Source organism: Syngnathus scovelli, chromosome 22 (genome assembly GCF_024217435.2).
Source record: "Syngnathus scovelli strain Florida chromosome 22, RoL_Ssco_1.2, whole genome shotgun sequence".
NCBI lineage: Eukaryota > Metazoa > Chordata > Actinopteri > Syngnathiformes > Syngnathidae > Syngnathus > Syngnathus scovelli.
The window spans coordinates 940,504-959,757 of NC_090868.1; the positions used below are offsets into that span (position 1 = coordinate 940,504).

The 19,254-nt window shown below is 52.6% G+C and overlaps 2 protein-coding genes across 4 annotated transcripts in view; both read left to right on the forward strand.

Moving 5' to 3' along the window:
- magi2a (membrane associated guanylate kinase, WW and PDZ domain containing 2a) overlaps window positions 1-7,811 on the forward strand; it is a 37,441-nt gene extending 29,630 nt beyond the window's left edge. The window contains exons 9-21 of one of the 3 annotated variants that reach the window (XM_049760795.2): window positions 1,012-1,194; window positions 1,818-2,420; window positions 3,621-3,665; window positions 3,743-3,828; window positions 3,926-4,118; window positions 4,197-4,382; window positions 4,451-4,636; window positions 4,700-4,907; window positions 4,983-5,190; window positions 5,254-5,406; window positions 5,479-5,617; window positions 5,737-5,825; window positions 6,639-6,786. In XM_049760795.2, the coding sequence (XP_049616752.1) occupies window positions 1,012-1,194; window positions 1,818-2,420; window positions 3,621-3,665; window positions 3,743-3,828; window positions 3,926-4,118; window positions 4,197-4,382; window positions 4,451-4,636; window positions 4,700-4,907; window positions 4,983-5,190; window positions 5,254-5,406; window positions 5,479-5,617; window positions 5,737-5,825; window positions 6,639-6,695 (2,336 nt within the window). In that variant the 3' untranslated portion in view covers window positions 6,696-6,786. Of the gene's footprint in view, window positions 1-1,011; window positions 1,195-1,817; window positions 2,421-3,620; window positions 3,666-3,742; window positions 3,853-3,925; window positions 4,119-4,196; window positions 4,383-4,450; window positions 4,637-4,699; window positions 4,908-4,982; window positions 5,191-5,253; window positions 5,407-5,478; window positions 5,618-5,736; window positions 5,826-6,638 lie in introns of all 3 variants that reach the window. The other 2 variants (XM_049760794.2, XM_049760793.2) reach the window with 2 other exon arrangements.
- A 1,685-nt stretch (window positions 7,812-9,496) lies between these two features.
- si:dkey-97m3.1 (fatty acyl-CoA reductase 1) lies at window positions 9,497-19,227 on the forward strand. The gene is made up of 12 exons (XM_049760800.1): window positions 9,497-9,664; window positions 12,576-12,824; window positions 14,410-14,585; window positions 14,674-14,853; window positions 14,917-15,094; window positions 15,942-15,986; window positions 16,075-16,193; window positions 16,271-16,338; window positions 17,052-17,223; window positions 17,311-17,440; window positions 17,523-17,650; window positions 17,784-19,227. The coding sequence occupies exons 1-12, from the start codon at window positions 9,656-9,658 to the stop codon at window positions 17,944-17,946; spliced, it is 1,617 nt and encodes a 538-aa protein (XP_049616757.1). The 5' UTR covers window positions 9,497-9,655; the 3' UTR covers window positions 17,947-19,227.
- Window positions 19,228-19,254: the final 27 nt, after the last annotated feature.

Here is a 19,254-nt window from a genome sequence, read left to right on the forward strand (position 1 = left end):
GTAATCAGCCGCCATCATCTAGCGATTATTCATTCGTGGAAATATGGATTTTTTTTTCCTCCAGCAGCGGCAGCAGCAATAAATCCTCTTAAGGAACCTCTAGCCACAGGCCTCTTCATTAGGTACACCATTTATGAGCATCCTGAACGGTAGCGAGTAGTCGGAGGCTAAAAAAAATAAAAGAAGCTATCAATAATTAGTGGACATAAATGATGACATGCTAATCGCACAGAAGTGACATGAGTGTACCTAATGAAGTGTCCGTTGCCCTTTCACCTCGGCTTGTTTACCCCACTGGAGTGGCAATGATGGGATGGCGACCCATCCCAGTGAGGTTCTCTCTCTTCCACCTTGTCCTCCCTCCCAAATGTCAGCACAAGATGGCGGCCCGTGCGCCGCCCGCTCGGGCCCGGCGCCGGAGCGCTGCCGCAGCCTGAGCGACCTGTCCTCCCGCTCGCCGCCGGCGCCGCGGCGCCCGGCCTCGCCTTTCGCCGCCGCCGTCTCCCCGTTGCGGCACGTGCTGACCCGGCGGATGAACATGAGCCCCCACCGCCATCCTCGCGCCCACCGTAGCCCCTCGCCTTTGTGCCATTCCGTCAGTAAGTAGGTCGGAGACGACGGAAGAATGCTGCGGGCTAGCTCCCGATTGCTAGCTCTTGCTTCCCGTTGAGGCGGCGTGGCAGGAAGTGAGCTTTACTCCCCTCCCCAATCTTCTTTCCCGTCAATGGAACTTTTCCCTGAATGGCAGCATGCCGCTGGCTGAATTCCCGCCGCTCCGGGAAGGGAGCCCCCCCCCCACCCCCCTCCGCCATATTCCTCGGAGAAGAGCCGGCCCTCCACACCTGCATTGTGACTGTCCCACCACCCGCATTCCCTGCCAGTTTTCTGACGAGTTTTCGCCCCGACCCACGTTGGCTTTGAAGCCCTTCAATCCAATCCTGCCAGTCACGGATGCCTTTTGTGCCTATGTGTGTGTGTGTAACGGCCATGCTCCTTTTGGTTGGGTGACAGAGAAGCCGCTGTTCACACGCGACCCCACGCAGCTGAAAGGCAGCTTCCTATCCACGGCGCTCCACAAGAGCAACATGGGCTTCGGCTTCACCATCATCGGCGGCGACGAGCCCGACGAGTTCCTGCAGGTGAAGAGCGTCATACCCGACGGGCCGGCCGCCGCCGACGGCAAGATGGCCACAGGTAGGAATGTGGATATGCATTATGGGGGCTAAAGTATTAGGATGGGGGACGATACGTTCAAGATGTGGACTGTCCCAATATTTATGTATATATCTTCCCCTAATTCCCGACCCGCCTCCTCAGACGCGACGGCGTCCTACTTCTTGTAGCCCACACTAGCACACGACACAAAGTGGTGCCGAGGAGGTGTGAAATTCTCGCTAACGTTCTTTCGGCACGATGACACAACGGGGAACGCGGGGAAAGCGCGGCAGGGAATTTAAAGAACAAGTGTCGGCGACTTCGCCTCCCGTCACCTTCGCCGATGTCCCCCCCGGCCGGCGCAAAGCAGATATTTAACGGCTGCTTTTATGACGCGCTCTTTTTTAGCGCTGAAGGACACTGAGCGAGCACACGCTTTGTGTTTTAATCAATGAGCGAAGGAGCTTTGCAGTTTTTTAGCCCCGCCCCCGTAGGCTATGACGACATCTGCAACAGAGCGGCATGCTAGAAAAAAATCGATTTTTTTATTTTTATTTTTTTGTGAGCCAATATAACAAAGGTGCGACATCATGTTATATAAACGACACAAAAAAGGCTGAAAAGATAAACTTGCACTTCAAGCGTGTCCTTGTGGTCTCCAGGCGACGTGATCGTATACATCAACGACTTGTGCGTGCTGGGCACCACGCACGCCGACGTGGTCAAATTGTTCCAGTCGGTGCCCATCGGTCAGAGCGTGACCTTGGTGCTGTGCCGCGGGTACTCGCTGCCCTACGAGCCCGACGCCAACAACGCCGACGGCGCCGCCGCCGCCATCATCTCCCCGCTGGGCATCATGGAGCAGCGTCCCCTTATGGTGAACGGTCGCCCCGGCTACGATAACTACCTGGACTACATGTCCCGCACGGCCCGCTTGGTCCCGGACGCGGGTCAGGACCACCAGCCGGACGCCCAGCCGGACGCCCCCGACGGCCTCTCGGTGGCGTCTCAAGGCGAGTTGCTGACGCTGACCCTGGTGAAGGGCGCCGACGGCTTCGGGTTCACCATCGCCGACGGCGCGGCGGGCCAGCGCGTCAAGCAGATCCTGGAGCCGGCCGGGTGCCCGGGGGTCAACGAGGGCGACCTGATCGTGGAGATCAACAAGCAGGCGGTGCTGGGCTTCACGCACGCCCAAGTGGTGGACATCCTCAAGGAGTGCGCCGTGGGCACCGAGACCTGCCTGGTGGTGCAGAGACCTGTCACAGGTGAGAGCGACTTTAGCGCCCTCTTGTGGCATCTTTGGACATTTCAGAAAGCCTAAAAAAAAAAAAAAAGAGAGAAATGCGGCTCGTGTCGCCTGTCACACTTCCTGCGGCGTCATTTCAGCCCGTCTGCTCATATTAGCGCCCGGAGGCTCGGCGTGGACCCAGTGTCTCACACACACACACACACACACACACACACACACACACACACACAGACACACACAGCCACCGTTTGCCACGCTGCTCATGCTAAACTGTTATGTCATTATTAAACGATGACATCATGTGACACCGGCGCCGCGCTTCATTAGGCGCACCTGCAGCACATGTCAGGATGAATCATCCTTACCGGATATAATAAACATATTGTTGCGTATCTCTTTTAATAAGGCAACTAATAACTTTGCTCACATTCTTGGCTTCTTGCCTCAACTTCATTTCCATGTGAATTAATGAGGAATTGAGCTCTCTGTAATTGAATCGAATTTGCCACAAAAATGAGGCACTGTTCTCGTAGAAAGCAGAAATATATTCTGCTCTTTAATTTAAAAGAATAAATATAATTAATAATAATAAATAAAATATAGATTCATAATAGTAGAAATCATGCTAGAGGTCCAAAAAAGAAGCCAATCTTGCAGGCAATCTTTTGAGAGTTGGATGAGCGGCAAGTGGCAATAAACAAACATTTACTTTCTTTTGGCACGACCTTTATAGACGCTGAGAAGGTTGACGTTGTAAACGCTGTCAACAAGAGATGATGTTCATCGCTGTGGATTATAAAAGTTCTGTTTGGCTTGTAAAACACCCAACTTTTTCCCTGAGGTCCAGTTTGGCCTCGCTAGCAGCCGACGGACGCGTTTGGCCACGTACCCAAGTGACTCAATTCTCATTTACCTTGTCATTGGATTCATGTTAGGTTGGACATTGAAATTTGCTAATGATGACTAAAGACCCGATTCTAATCTTTTTTTTTTTTTTGCAAGCGTAGCCAAATTCACTTACACACCAAAATCCGATAGCGCCCATCTACGGATAAAAATTCGAATCAATCACGTACGTCAAGGTTGGCTTCGTTGTGATTTCACTCTCCCAAGCGGTAAATGAGTGATGGCTATAATCGTGACTTTTACGGATGGCGGCGGTGATGTTAATGCCGAGCAGGGCCTTCCCACAAGATTTGCCTCTTTGTCTGTGCAGAATCGGGAGCCCCGAGGACGACTTTTCCCGCCGACCCCTCGCCGGGTAGAGTGCCTCGTCGGTCGCTAGCGAAAGCGGACGCCGCGGGAACCCGCTGCTCATCCGGCCGTGTCTGTTTGTAGAGTACCAGGACATGGAGGTGAACTTGCGGAGGCACAAGTCCGGCTTCGGCTTCAGGGTCCTGGGCGGGGACGAGGCGGGCCAGCCTGTGAGTCCGGAGACACGTGACAAGGCTCGTATAGCGAAATCGAATCTCATTTAATCTAATCCTAATTCTAATCCATTTTGCGTTTCCCCCCCGATAGATCTTAATCGGCGCCATCATTGAGAAGAGCCCGGCGGACGTGGACGGGCGTCTGCGTCCCGGCGACGAGCTCCTCTTCGTGGACGGCATCCCCGTGGTGGGCAAACCGCATCGCTACGTCATCGACCTGATGCACGGCGCCGCGCGCAACGGACAAGTCAACATGATCATCAGGAGGCGAAGGCAGGCCGCAGGTTTGTCCAGCATCGCCTCCTGAAAGAATTCCACGCCAGACACCACGTTGCGGTTCTCGACCGAACCTCTCGATGTAGGCGACTCGTGTCAGGAGAACGGGCGTCATTCGGGGTCCACGCAGCACAGCTCACCGCGGAGCGACCTGACGGACGCCAACAACTCCACCCAACCCAGCGACGTCCTCATCCACCGGAAAGAAAGCGAAGGCTTCGGCTTCGTCATCATCAGCTCGCTCAACCGGCCCGAGGCGCCCGCCGCCAACGGTGAGTCGCTCAAAAGTATCGGGACGCCACTCCGCCGCCGTCATTCGCTGACCCTTTGTGTCCGACAGCGGTGCCGCATAAGATCGGGCGGATCATCGAGGGCAGCCCGGCCGACCGCTGCGCCAAGATGAAGGTGGGCGACCGCATCCTGGCCGTCAACGGCCAGTCCATCGTCAACATGCCGCACGGCGACATCGTCAAGCTCATCAAGGACGCCGGCCTGAGCGTCACGTTGAGGATCGTCCCGCAGGAAGGTCAGTTTGTCGCAAAAGCACTCGCTGCAGACTCGGGATCGACAATCCCCGACTTGGTTGTAGCCGAGGCGAGCAACCCGCCGTCGGCGCCCACCTCGGAGAAGCCGAGCCCCCTGGCGCAGCAGAGCCCCAAGACGCAGCCGCCCGCCGTCGGCCCGCAGCCGGACCCGGGTGCCACAGAGTCGGCCCAGTCGGACGCCAAAGCCCAGCGGAGCCCTGTCGGCGGCCAGCTGCCAGCACCCCCGACGCAGACCTATCCACACGAGGGCAGGTAACAAACTCCCGCAAATTATTATTTTTTTTTTTTCCTCCACACAACTGGTGTAATTGTCTGAAACGTACCCAGTTACAGATCGGAGGTGAAAGCCCGGCAGGACGTGAAACCGGACATCCGCCAGCCGCCCTTCACCGACTACCGGCAGCCGCCCGTGGACTACCGGCACCCCCCGGTGGCCGACTACCGCCAGCCGCCCACGTTGGACTACCGCCACCCACCCCTCTTGGACTTCCGGCCGCAGTTCGCTATGGCGGACTACCGCATGCCGCCGGTGCAGGTAAGCGAGGAGAAGCGGGAGCGTCTCTGCTGTCCGACGTGACGCCAGCCGCTTTGCCTTCAGCTGTCGCAGGACTTTGACTTCTTCACGGTGGAGCTGGAGAAGAGCGTCAAGGGTTTCGGCTTCAGCATCCGCGGAGGTCGGGAGTACAAGATGGACCTGTTCGTCCTCAGGCTGGCCGAGGACGGCCCGGCGCTACGCAACGGCAGGATGCGGGTACGCCACAAAAGCCCAAACGGCTTCATCTCTAAATCATCATCATCATCATTCATTCTGGGTCCCATCTAGGTGGGCGACCAGATCATCGAGATCAACGGCGAGACCACCCGGGACATGACCCACGGGCGCGCCATCGAGCTGATCAAGTCGGGCGGCAGGCGTGTGCGTCTCCTCTTGAAGCGGGGCACGGGACAGGTCCCCGACTACGGTGAGTCGTCCTCGGCCCGGCTAACATCACGCGGACGACGCGCTCGCGGCTAATCTCGTCCGCTAACCGCCGTGGTGTCACTAACTGATTGCTCTAGGTTGTCGCCCCCCCTTCTTTAGGAATGGTATCTTCCGCTCACTCCATGTGCATGAAAAGTGACACGCATGGCGCCCCCTATTTCGTCCTCATGGGGCACCCCAAGGACACGGTTTGTGGCCGAGCCAAATCTTCTTCTTCTCGCCCCTTGCTCACGCTTGTCGTGTGTGTGTGTGTGTTCCTAATATTTTGACTCTCCGCCTCAGACAAATAATGATAGAAAACAAGCTAGCGGTGTGATTTTTTTTATTTTAGCACCACCCAAGGTGCTCATTTGCATACCAAATGGTTATGCAAATAATGCAGGCTTGTTGTTCTATGTTTTTTTTCAACATTTCAGCACTAATGCTACGCACTGGCGTGATCGTGCATCATCCTGTGTGTGTTTTTGTGCTTCCAGCAAAGAACAAAAGACAATTTGGACAAAAGGATTGGGACACACATTGACTCAATGAATTTCAAATAAGTCCTTTGAGCTTTTTCATTTTGGATACTCATGCTGTGTCCCAATACCTTTGTACAAAAAGTGTGTGTGCTGTTAAATGCTGTTTGAGTTGCCATAGTAACCATGCAAGTTTAAGCATGTCTCAGCATGTAAATACGAAGGCCGACATTTTGTAAAATCATTTTCAAAATGGATAATTGGAGGCGCACTTTTGCTAACGGTTAGCCGCTAACCTGACGCCCTCATCGCTCACCAGGCCAGGCCCCACCTTTTAAAGCCACACACTCTCAAAGTCACAGTCCTTTTGTTGGCATCTACAAAATCAGTTTTTATCTGAGGAATCGATGGGATCATTTTGAAGCGCTACAAAAGCGGTGGCATGCGTTTTATTTTGACGGCTGTTGCAGTGGCATGCGTCCGTCGTGTTACTCTGTTCTTTTTTGCGTCCGTCCTGACCCTCCGCGACTGATTGTCTTCCAGACAATGGCGCCTCTTGGGACGCTCGCCCTTCAGCCTCTCCAAGCCTGCCGGAAGTAACCGCGCCGCTCGATAGACTTTCGGCGGCGAGCGTAGGGAGCGACGGCGGCCGGTCCGCCCGCGAGGGATGCGAGGAGCGCCGTGCCGCGCCGGGACGCGAGAGAATTCCCGGAGGAAGCGGCTTTCTTGCCACTCCCGCCGTGCACGCGAACGGGACGAGCAGGCCGGGCCCAGAGCCCGGGCGGGACTTCCCGGCCGCCGTCTCTCCGGGGCCCTGGAAGATCCCCGCATGGGACAAGCTTCCCGGCGCGCTGCGGGCGGGAACTTGGACCAGCTAACGGCTCGACCCACCGAGGAAACCGATCGACTCGTTTTATTTATTCGACTACGGACTAAATTATTGGACACCCTCCACCTTAAAAACTGGACGTTCATCCACTTTTGTTTGGAGGAATCAGCCGAAACTGAGAAGCAATCAAATGTAAGCAGATTTTTATATGACAAGCCGGACTCAATGGGGTCTCTTTTTCTCGGACTTTGCCTTAACCGGACTGCGTGGGCCCAACAACAATCACCGTGTAAATAAAACAGAAGGCTGAGGAATGACGCCGAGGAGGGCATGGAGTGCCTTAGGAAGGAGCGAGGGGCGGAGCGTAGATGTTTTTAACCAAGGCTGCTAGTAACCACGACGACCATACATGACGTACTGTGAATCTGATTCTGTCGACATCTCGTGCGCTTTTATGTCCCGCTGGTCCTTAAGTGTGCCAAAATGGCTTGGCTCGTGTGTATTTTTGTACAATCAAGTCTGTAGCGCTAACAGTGTTTTAAAGCAGAAGTCATCTCGGTTGCCACGGTGACAAGGGACCGTCAAGCACAACTTGGAAGCGTCTTTTGTCTTTTTCATCACTTTTGTTGGGCAACGAAAACCAAAACGTGAGTGTATGCGTGCGTGTGCGTGCGTGCGTGCGTGTTGATGACACAGCTCAGAATCACTGTGTAGTGTAAAACAGAAAAAAAAAAAAAAAAAAACGGTGGTCGCCAGACTTGTAGGTATGCGGAGCAACTATTTTTATGAAGAAAAATGCAGCACTACGAAAATATTAACTTGTTTTTGTTCCCAGAAATCTTGTATGATACTCTGAAGTCTAAAATAAAACGTTGACACAATAGCAACGCTATGTATTGACTCACTGTGCCGCAAACAGCAAACGAATAGTATTTTTTTTTAATAATTCATATATGGAATGAGCTGGAGTGATTAATTACATAGCAGTGATTAATTTGGTGTTTCTGAAGCAGTTCATTGTTGTGCATAGGAGGTTATAGTTAAATTAGCTCACTCAAGTTCTGTTCACGTTTGTGATTTATTAACTATGTTTAATCTTAAATTGTGTGTTTAGATTTTTTTAAATACAGTATAATCATTGTTCGTTTGGATAAACGAGGCTTGCAGATTTGGAATTGTAGTGTTGTTTGTCCACACGAGGGCGCACTGAATGAAAATGTCTGCTGTCTTCCCCTGAATGTCCACTGGAGGACGCTGTTAACTCGCTTTTAAACCCGTTTGGCTTTCCTCGTCACGTTACTAGTTTTTACTAGTAACATGTTTATTTTTCATAGGCGTCCTCTGTGTTGTGCAATGTCCGTAAGACTTTCTCCTGGTGTGGTTTAGCGTCATCGTGCTGTAGTTCCTCTTCCAGTTTTTTACGGTTCACACTTCTTCTTTTAGTGTGGTCATTGAAATGAGCACCGCACCGTTTGACTGAACCAAGTGTAAGAAACCTGTTGGCGGTTGAATGAATGCGTTTCATTCAATCTCAAAAACAAAGACGTTTGTGAAACCACAAATCCTCATTATATATGCATGATGCAACAATTGTAAGGTCATGACATGTTGACTCGCATGACTTGTTTTACTGGAACAACCCATCGAGGCAGCGTAAATCCTGCAAGTATGACTGTTCCTATTTTGTAAAACTTTTGCATGTCATTTGTCTTGACTGTTTTTCATAATGATTGCCATCTGCACAACCTTTTCACTGAGCCATAGGTGTGAAATCCGGTAGCATCACAGACGTCATCTGCAGAGGTGACAGTGGGCTCCCCAAAAAGGCTCGTTGGAGTGTCACTTATCGTGATGGAGTCTAGATACACGCCTGCATATACATGCATACTTGACATTCCACAGACACGGCTGCTGCTCAGCCTGTTCTGCTATATGACGCTCACGTCACCATGGAGGAAGCTTTCAGGCGTCCTCAATACTTGTGGCTGCATGATTGACAAATGTGATTCTATTTAAAGGAAAATACGTTCCAATGAAAGAAGGCCTCAATGAAATGATTATGAATAGAATATGAAATGTGTTTAAGTACTCTCACGATGTGAAGAAAGTATTTGGGTAGCTATCAGGAAGATAAAGATACTGCTGGAATTTCTGGCAAGTAATCAATGTCTGTCTGGCTACCACATCGTAAAGAGGCGGAGTATCATTGACGTGTATCAATTATGTATTCAGGACACCGGCGTGAACAATTACAATGCATTAATTGTTTTGTAACTTCCAAGAAACGCCTGCCTGCCTGCCTGCGTAGCCTACATACCGTTCCGTGGAAATTTCAACACCATTTGGTTGACGAAAGGCGAGGGCTGGCTGGGTAGGTGGGTGGGGCCACGGGTGGGGTGACACGTACTGTACCCGTTCATTCAGCGTTGCGCTGGGCGGGCGGACTGGCGGGCTGGCGGCTACCACATTTGTCATCGGGGCCGGGCGGAGGCTTTCTTTTTTTTCGCTCTCTCTCTCTCTCTCTCTCTCTCTCTCTCTCTCTCTCTCTCTCTCTCTCTCTCTCTCTCTCTCTCTCTCTCTCTCTCTCTCTCTCTCTCTCCCACAGAGTCGGTGGTGGGAGCATCCGTTGGTTGAGGGGGGCGGCCGGTGGGAGGAGGCAGAGAGACCGCAGCTGCCGCACCGCACTGCCTCTTTTGACAGGCGCGAGACAACAGAAGCAAGCTCGCCGCTCATGGCTACGGTAAGAAGCCGTTTATTCAGCCCATTTTCGGCCGCGAACGGCGGCTCGAGTGTTGAGTCTCGAAGGCCGTGTGGGGAGGCGACGAGCGGCGGAACGCAGCCGCTCCGGCTCGCCTCCCCACCCTGGAGCATCTTCGGTTTTTGTCGGCTGCGTGGCGGGAGTGAGCAACACACGCGCGTTGAGAGATCAAATGCAAATGTCGTTTGAACGATACTTGTTAACATGCTGAGTCGTTTCGACGGCTTTAACGGGTGGAGTGCTTTACTTCAGAGGGGCGGACGTGGAGACGCCCGACGCCGCCTTAGATGGCTGGGCGTTGGGCGACGCGAGGGTCAGCAAGCCGGCGGTTAGCTCGCCTCCGATAGCCCCGCGCAAACCGGAAGCGATGATGGTGGCCTTCACAATGAAACAGCTTGGTGTTTTCTGCTTACAGAATTTTTTTTAAACGCTAAAGAGTCTTTGTACGTTTTTTTAAATCATTTTAAATTGTTAAGTTTACTTCAAATTGAGTCCCACTTTTCGCTTGTTAGTGAAGTAGCGGACCAATGAGAAGCAATTTCCTGACGTGTCAAAGTCGCACTTCTACTTTCAAAAGCTGCTTAGTCCATTATTATCAATCCATTATTATTTTTGGCTCGAACTACGACTGGTAATAATGAAGTAGGAAGAACATAATACGGGAAGAAGCGTTCTTGTGGTTCTTCTCATTTAAAGTTAATGTAAACCTGTATTCTTTGAACAAACCGGAAGTCCGCCTTGTTTACCGTGTCTGCCTTGATGAATGCTTAAATATGATTATTTGGTTTAAATGTCGTCAAAAATGTATCTTGTGATGCCTTTTATGTTTTCAGTATATTATTATGTGACCTATATAATGTGTGCTATTAGAATTGCTTGATTTTTTTTTTTTTTTGTAAAAATACTTATTTGGGAGACTTTCATTCTAAATGGCAATACTACTGTAAAATAGCAGAATTCTTCCTATGTAGCAAATTCACCTTGAGCCGCCTCCCCACCACATTGTCTCGGCATGTGCGCTTTTAATAACCAGAGAGGGGCGCTACACGGGTGGCATGACATTGAACCCCTGCGTAGAAGGGCGTGGCGTTAATAGCATGTCACCAGCCCAGTGATGGAGTGGCCTGATGGGACCAATGAGTATCACTCACTCACACTGGCTGTCATCCAGTTCTGTACAGTACATGAACCTTACTTCCAACCATGCTAATGTATACACGCGCGTCGCCGACACCGCTGATTATAGCACGTGAAGTCTCGGCCAAGTTGGCGAAGTCACATTTGTCGCCGTTTGAAAACATACTGACAGCGAATGTCGCTGTCACGGGGGTTTAGTCGCTTTGACCGATTTTTAAACTCTCTATGCTGACTTTATAGCAAGAAGACATGAAAGTGAATCAGAATCACGCAACAAAGTCCTTTTAGGAAACGAAACGTCAAGATTCTCCTTCTCGACCTTTTGGTCCTGGTGTGGATTTCTCGGTCCGGGTCGGACGGCGGGTGTAATTACAGACGCTTCGACAGGATGTCTGCCATCCAGGAGACGCTTCATGATAACTCGTGATTGGCAGTTGAATGTTGACAGGCACATAGAATCTGAATTTTATTTTATTATGTCTTTGTTTCCTTTTTTTCCTTTTTTAATCTGTGTAATCTTGTAAGATTAGAGCAGGCCCACTCCATCATAGAAGCAACTTCCTGCCTGCTTTCAAGCGTAATAACGCAATCGTGCAAGCTTTCCATTTCCCCCCCCTCGGCCGCCACTCTGGCCGGCTTTTGCCCGCTCGTGATGCTATCAGCCCGAGTGCATCTGTCTCGCGCCGCCGCCGCGGTCCCCGCACGCGCGGATCCGCTAATGGACGGTCGTAGGTCTCAAAAGAAGGCCGACTCTCTACGGCGGCGCCTCGAGAACTTAAGTCACAGCTCGAAAACCCGATTCTATAATCGTCTTCCTCGCCGACAGCACCTCTGGCATCCATCTGAGATTTGAGGCGTTTAATCCAGGAGCCTGTCGACACTGCAGTAACATTTCCCTCGTCAGGTGCTAATCCGTGCTGAAGTTCTGCCCCCCCCAACCCCTAGACACTTTGGATTTTTACTTTGATGTGTGCAAGATTCTGACGAGTATAAATCATACACAGAGGTGTTGTTATTTTATACAGCAGGCGACAAGGAAGTAAGTGTGCAAGTGTGCAAGCACGCCATTGTTTAGTTGAGTGGGAGGATTTGGTTTCCGCGTCCAGGCGGGATTCGGGCCGACCTGCCGGGAATCTGCCGCGTACCAAACAACACTCGAGAAACGTGCTGATGTCAGGTCGACCTCGGAGAAATGCAACGCCACCACTGCCAGAAATTATCCTTGCCAAGCGAGAGCTTCTTACGCACTTGATCTTTTACGGTCAACGTGGCGAAACCAGGAAGTATTGACACCTAGGACTCGACATGCGGGTCCAAACGGGCCACGGAATCTGTGAATCATTCACCTTATTAACCCAAATTTGCAGCTGCGCTCGCGTCCCGCCCCGCCGGATGGCCTTGGAGGCGGCGTTTGTGGTCCGAAGGGAACTGGCCGCCCGCCATCGCCCGATTTATTGTATCGAGTTGGCCCAAATAACGTGGCACGCTCCATTACTCTCCGCCGGTGCGCGAGATATGATCTAATTAAATTGCAGGGGCGGGGCCGGAGCGCATGGCGTGTCACCGGGAGACGACGAGCGGCGCATCTGGGTCGGGTTCCGCCAGGCTAAATGATATTTGCATCACGAGGCGTCGCCCTCGCTTAAAACGACTCCTAAAGCTCCAGTCTAAGCGTCACCGGCAAGATTGGCGGACCCGACCGAGCGCTCGGGATATTTGATTGTTTTTAAGCGGACCTATGTTCTCCCGCATGCAGGATCAGTGCAACGACCGGGTCCCCATCGGGGAGCAAGCGGACGTCCGGACCCGACCGGGGGTGACGTCCGTGGCCGAATTCTACGCCGGCAAGAATGTGCTCATCACGGGGGCCACGGGCTTCATGGGCAAGGTTCTGGTGGAGAAGCTGCTGCGCTCCTGCCCGGACGTGCGGGCGCTCTTCCTGCTGGTGCGACCCAAAGCTGGACAGTCCATGCAGCAGAGGGTGGACGACATGATGAAGTGCAAGGTGAGGTTGAAATTTGCAAAACGGTCGTGTGATGCAGAACACGGCGTGAAGTTGAGCGTTGGCGTCGCCGCAACAATTTGTCATTCATTGTCAAAAATGTGTTTTGAATGAGCAAATGTTGCCTTGGCGACCATGATTATTTTAAGAATCTGTTCTTGGGGGAACAAGGACAGCCAGGTGGTCAGGCAGTGAAGGAGCGGGCAGAGCGGCCAAGCGTGACTCATCAAAGCTCGGGATTGACACCGGACGAGGTGGTCCAGCGCGTTGTGCCTTGGCGCCGGCTGGCGGGCCCTCGCCAGGTCCGCCCGTTGAGCTCGGTGACAAAAGCAAAAAGCAACAAAAGAAAGCAGAATAGCTGCTAGAGGAAAAACCCGTTCTGCGTGCTCGCCTCGTAACTCAGCCAGGCACGTCAAGACAGCGACCTTTGAGCGCTCGCATTGTCAGAGGGAAGCATTTGCATGTGAGATGGGACGTGATAAGCCTTCGGCACTTAAATGAGGAATGAGTTGTTTAACGGCAGTTACGTTGCAATGGCCGCCATTTCTCCGGTGGTCATAAAGAAATATTTGCGACTTCCTCAGAGGCGTCTTCATTCATTCATTGACCTTCTTGAGCGCATGACTGCAGGGGTGCGTGTGTGGCACAATTGTTTGCCGGCGCCCGGCACCGAAGAGCCGGTCGAGCGTCCCACGGCGTCGCCCTCTTGCACAAAGGCCGCCGTTGAAGCAGTGCTGGCATCCCCCCCCACACACACACACACACGCGCGCGACCCCTGTAACCCCGGCCATCATCCTCGCCAACGACTCCCTTGACACAGAAGAAGTCGGAAGTTGACAAGCCGCCGCGAGTGGCCCAAAGGAACTGTCAGGGAACCGCAAACCAACATTTTGTTTTTTTAAGCATTTGTGGACGACACGGCCACCCGCCCCGCCTCCTCGGTGCCAGCTGCTGGCTCGCAGGGCCGTGATGTTTGCGTTGCATAACGCTTGGTGCAAAAAAAAAAAAAACGTCCCTTCCCCCTTCCCGCTCAGTCCGGCCGCGTTTCCAGGCGATGGCCTCGGATGGATGCGGCGCCACGAACGCAAACAGCTGTTCACCGTCAGCGGCATTTCAGAAGCATCCTTTTCCTTCTCCCCAGCGGGAAAGCATCCGACCGGTCCCCGTCGGCCGCCCCTCCGTCCGTGTTCACAAAAGAATCGAGGTCTTTATCAGGCAGGGGGCGGGATTGTGTGCACGCAGGGTTCAGATAATCCCTCGCCGCGTGTCGGAATGCCGCCCGACCCAGAATGGCCAGTTTCGATTCCCGTTGGCGTCAGCCGCCATCCATCATGGACTCGATCATCTTGACTTTGAAGTTGGGAAAGGCCTCTCCTCTCCTTGCCGTGACGCACGCACAAAGGGATGCTGACACCTGCGCCAGCGTCGTTACCGGCTGCTGACGTACATTCCGAGCGCTGACTCAGGTCTCAAATATTCACTCGACGCCGTCGAGACAATGGCAGCCTCCGCTGAGCTATAATTTGTTGCTGTCTTTTATGTTGGAGGTACAAATGCAAACCTTTGGCTATCTGCTGTTTTGCGCAGCTGTTTGACCGCGTGCGGGAGGACGACGCCGACTTCCACCGCAAGATCATCGCCGTCAGCAGCGAGATGACGCAGCCGGGCCTGGCCATCAGCCCCGAGGACGCCGACAAGCTGGCCGCCTGCGTCAACATCGTCTTCCACTGCGCCGCCACCATCCGCTTCGACGAGCCGCTCAAGTAAATAGCCGACCGGTCGGAGCGAGCGAGCGAGCGAGTGAGCGGGAGGCCCCGCCCCACCTGACCGCCACTTCCTGTCGCCCGCCAGACACGCTGTGCAGCTCAATGTGATTGGCACGCAACAGCTCCTGGCGCTGGCCCGCCGCATGCGCCACCTGGAAGCCTTCATCCACATCTCCACCGCCTATGCAAACTGCAACCGCAAGCACATCGACGAGGTGGTCTACCCGCCGCCCGTCGAGCCCCGCAAGCTCATCGAGTCCCTCGAGTGAGTTGGAATGAAGATTTCCTTTGACTCGAGGTAGGTCTTAATTGCGGCGGTACCTTTCAGGTGGCTGGACGACGGCATCGTGCGGGACATCACGCCGCGGCTCATCGGAAACCGGCCCAACACGTACACCTACACCAAAGCGCTGGCCGAGTACGTGGTGCAGCAGGAGCAGGGCGAGCTCAACATCGGCATCATCCGCCCGTCCATCGTGGGAGCCAGCTGGCAGGAGCCCTTCCCGGTGAGATATCGATCCGGTAATTCCGCTCAAGTGGCGGAGGATTACGGCTCTTAATTGCCGCCGGCGAGGGGAGCGGGCCGAGTTCACGCGCGGGCCGTTCCAGAAGACGCTTAAGCTGCTTTCATCCGTCCAAACATCTTCTCCGTCCGGCGCCGAGGCTTTCCCGCCCGCCCGTCTGGCGTCAGGATTACGTTTGTGAGACGCGCGCTGAGTTTTTTTGCGGCTTTTCCGTATCTTGTTTTGGAAATGGTAGGACTCGGCGTGGGGGTAACGCTGTTTTTTTTTGTCCAATCACCTTCCAAATTGCCGTCTCAATCTAATCTGCCCATGGCCTTCACAATCTAACTTTCTCTTATCGGTCCGATTTTAACTTTATCCTCCCAAGGTCTGACCTTTGACGAGGTCAGCGTGTCCTCCGATTGGCCGCTCAAAGCAAAACGTGTCGACTCGGACGGCCGTTGCCCTCCGCATTACACTTAATACGTTTGGTAATCCTCACCCCCGACCGAATTTTTTTAATGATTCCCACACTGCACGGATCACATTACATTTTTATATAGTGCTTTCTATAATGAAGCCAAATGTCATTTTGAACTGCGGCAGTGCAAGAGAGATAATTTTTAAAAAAATAGAAAAAAGTCTTGTCCATCTGTTGTCGCGACCTTGCCTTGGCATCGGCCTTGCGTCTTTTCCTGTTGCGCGTGTTATCGGACGCGACACGAGCCCGATGCATTTTTAATGGTCTCTAATTGACAATCACGGCCGCCGCAGGCCGTAACGCGATACGGCCAGAACACGCACACGTCTCTGTTAGCGTCATTGATTTGAGCTCCCGCGTTCTCCTCAGGGTTGGATCGACAACTTCAACGGGCCGAGCGGCGTCTTTATCGCTGTAAGTAGGACACCCTCCGACACGCTGCGCACGCACAAACACAGACACACACACACACACCTGAATGTTTTCATACGCTACCCGCCAGGCCGGCAAGGGCATCCTGCGCACCATGCGGGCCAACAACGACGCCGTGGCCGACCTCATCCCCGTGGACGTGGTCATCAACCTCACGCTGGCAGCGGGCTGGTACACAGCCGTGCACAAGTCAGTCAGTCGGCAACGCCCTCAAAGTGGCCAAGATGATCCTAACCAGTCTTTCTTTGCTTCCCCGTCGTCCGCAGACCCAAAACGGCTTTGGTGTACAACTGCACGACAGGCGCCATCAACCCCTTCCACTGGGGCGAGATCGGTAGGTAGCGTCGAGTGCAAGCACTTTGTACTTTGAGCTTATGAAAATGTCCCGGCTGGCTTTGGGAATTGAAGCAAAGGTGGGCTTCTTGCGCCCCCTGCAGGCCACAGAAGACAATCGGGAAAAGAAATCCGGATAAGCGAATTTGTGAATGCCGAACAGCCAATATGAGGAGGTCTGCTGCTTGACCTCATAGAAACCAAATTTAAGCCTAAAGTGCATTATTACAATCGGCCGCAATGAGCTGGATGCTCACCAAAAGGCCCACGGGCCACACCTTGGACACGCTAACTAGAGTATTATTGGATGTCATGTCATCAGACGGTCAGATTAGCAGGCATGTGGGCAGGATATCCGGCTGGCAGTGTGTCATAGTGGGGGGGGGGGTCATCTTTTTCTGCTTCCTGTCAGATTAGCGAGCACGCTGAGAATTGCTAGCAGATGGCCCCTGGCAGGATTAGGCCTCATCATCATCGCCATCATGGGAGAAAGAGCAAGCTAACATTGTGGCCATTCCACGCTCGTCTCCCGTTCCATTTATTTAGCACGCGTGTCGGAGGGCCCTCCAGTCCGCCGTCTTCTCGCATCTGGTCATCTCCTGATCCGTTGCCGTGGCAACAGAGGGCCGTTGCGTGCCGTGATGTAACGGCCCGGCGGTCACGCAGCTCCTCCGGCAGCTGGGAAGTGCTCATGGGTTTTGCGTCCCTCCTCAGAGTATCACGTGATGTCGACCTTCAAGAGGAACCCCCTGGAGCAGGCCTTTCGCCGACCCAACGCCAACATCACCTCCAACTATCTCATCTACCAGTACTGGATCCTGGTCAGCCACAAGTTCCCCGCCCTGATCTACGACCTGGTCCTGCGCCTGTCGGGACAGAAGCCGCAGTAAGTCGCCTCCGGGTTGTAAGGGGGGGGGGGGGGGGGAGCGGCCGGGAAATGGTTCTGATGCCCGTCCCTCGTGATCCCATCTAGGATGATGCGCATCTTCAACCGGCTTCACAAGGCCATCAGCCTGTTGGAGTACTTCAGCAGCCAGGATTGGGAGTGGAACTCCGAGAATATCAGCATGCTGATGTCGCAGATGAGCCCGGAGGACCGCAAGGTAGTCTCGAAGAGTTCTGCTGTTTCCATTTGACCTGGAATTGCCTTCACCGTGCTCTTGACAAACTGGTTTGCTTTGTCAGACGTTCAACTTTGACGTGCGCCAGCTCAACTGGCCCGAGTACATTGAGAACTATTGCATCGGCACCAAGAAGTACGTCCTGAACGAGGACATGTCTGACATTCCCGCCGCCAGGCAGCACCTGAGGAAGTAAGTCGCTCCAGAACGCAGCTCTCTTGAGTTAGGTGCGCCCTCTGCTGGTCGCATCCTGCCATTGTTCAGACCAATAAAACATTTGATTGATTTGTCTGTAAACTTATGGCGCGACACGACTGTTTTGCAGATTGAGGAACATCCGCTACACCTTCAACACGGTGCTGGTGGTCTTCATCTGGAGAGTGTTCATCGCTCGCTCGCAGATGGCGCGCAACATCTGGTACTTTGTGGTCAGCCTGTGTTTCAAGTTCCTGTCCTACTTCCGTGCATCCAGCACCCTAACCAACTGACGGCGCTCCCTCGCCGGGACCGCCTCGAGCGTCCTAACAACCAACCTGTCCGTCCACCCGCCCCGCCCCGCCTGGCCCCGCCCCCACAAAGTGTCATTGATTCTGGTGTTTTCTTTCTCCTAATATATGCAACACAGCGCCTTTTCCCTCGCCGCCACTGCGTACTTGCCTTCTGCTTTTGTTACTTGAAACTCGGCGTGGAGTCGAAGAACTTTTTCTTTTGTGGGACTTCCGAGTCGTGTTGGATTTCTGCAGGTCTTCTATAATACTGCCTTTTTTGGAAGATGACGCACGGAAAAAATGACTTTTTTTTTTTTTTTTCCTCCATCTGCCGTCTTTCCTACTGTTCGTCTACGACCCCTATTTGCCCTCTTTGTACTGACACTGAGTTTACTACTTTTTCATCTTTGTACTCAAAGCTTAGCGACCTCAGTGGTGTTATATATATATATATATAAAAAAAATGGGCTTTTCCCACAACTTAACTGCGAGAAAAGCACACAGAAGGTTCCACAGTGTCATCATCAGCTTCCTTAACACGATGATGTATTTGCGTTAAAGGGAAATGAACACTATATTGCGCTAATGCATCTTTCACTAGTGTAAAAGGAGAAGGAACAAGGGAAAAAAAAGGATTGGGTGATTTGCGGCATGATGAGCTTGTAAAGTGGTTTGCTGTGAGAAAAACAAATGTGGGCATCAGTGATTTCTGTGGAGAAAATTGAAGGTCTAATAGAAATTTGAGGGACACTTTCAAAGAATGCGTCCACTCAAGTAAAGCAAAAGGGGCTAAGTACGCATCCATGAGGGACACCTTCAAACATGTTTGAAACTCAACCGACCGGTTTAGTTCAAAAAGTCCGCCGTTCTTTTGAGTTTTTCCTTTGTACGTGTTCTTAATTTGAAAGATGTGTAAATAGTTATTCTTATAAAACTACCAAAAATGATTTGGGGAGTATTCTCAACATGTCTTACGAAACAGTGTTGTTGACTCTTGACGCGCAACAGCGACGAGCCATTTGGAGTTAGGCAGCGGAAAAAGGGACAAAAGTAAACATTTATGCAAAGTGTGTTTCTGTTTTGTGATGTGAGCGACCTCTTGATTTCCCAAAGAGGATTACGAGCCAAAATGTCGTCGGATTAGCACTGAAGGCCAAAGTACTGTTAACTGACGACAGCGACCACAAACGTGATCAGCGACGCCATCAGATGTCATATTCACCAGCGTCTGTTGTTCCATGCTTCATTAAGTGTGAAATAAACCAGACGAGAGAGTGCGCATATGTGCCGTCCACTTTTGTACCAGCA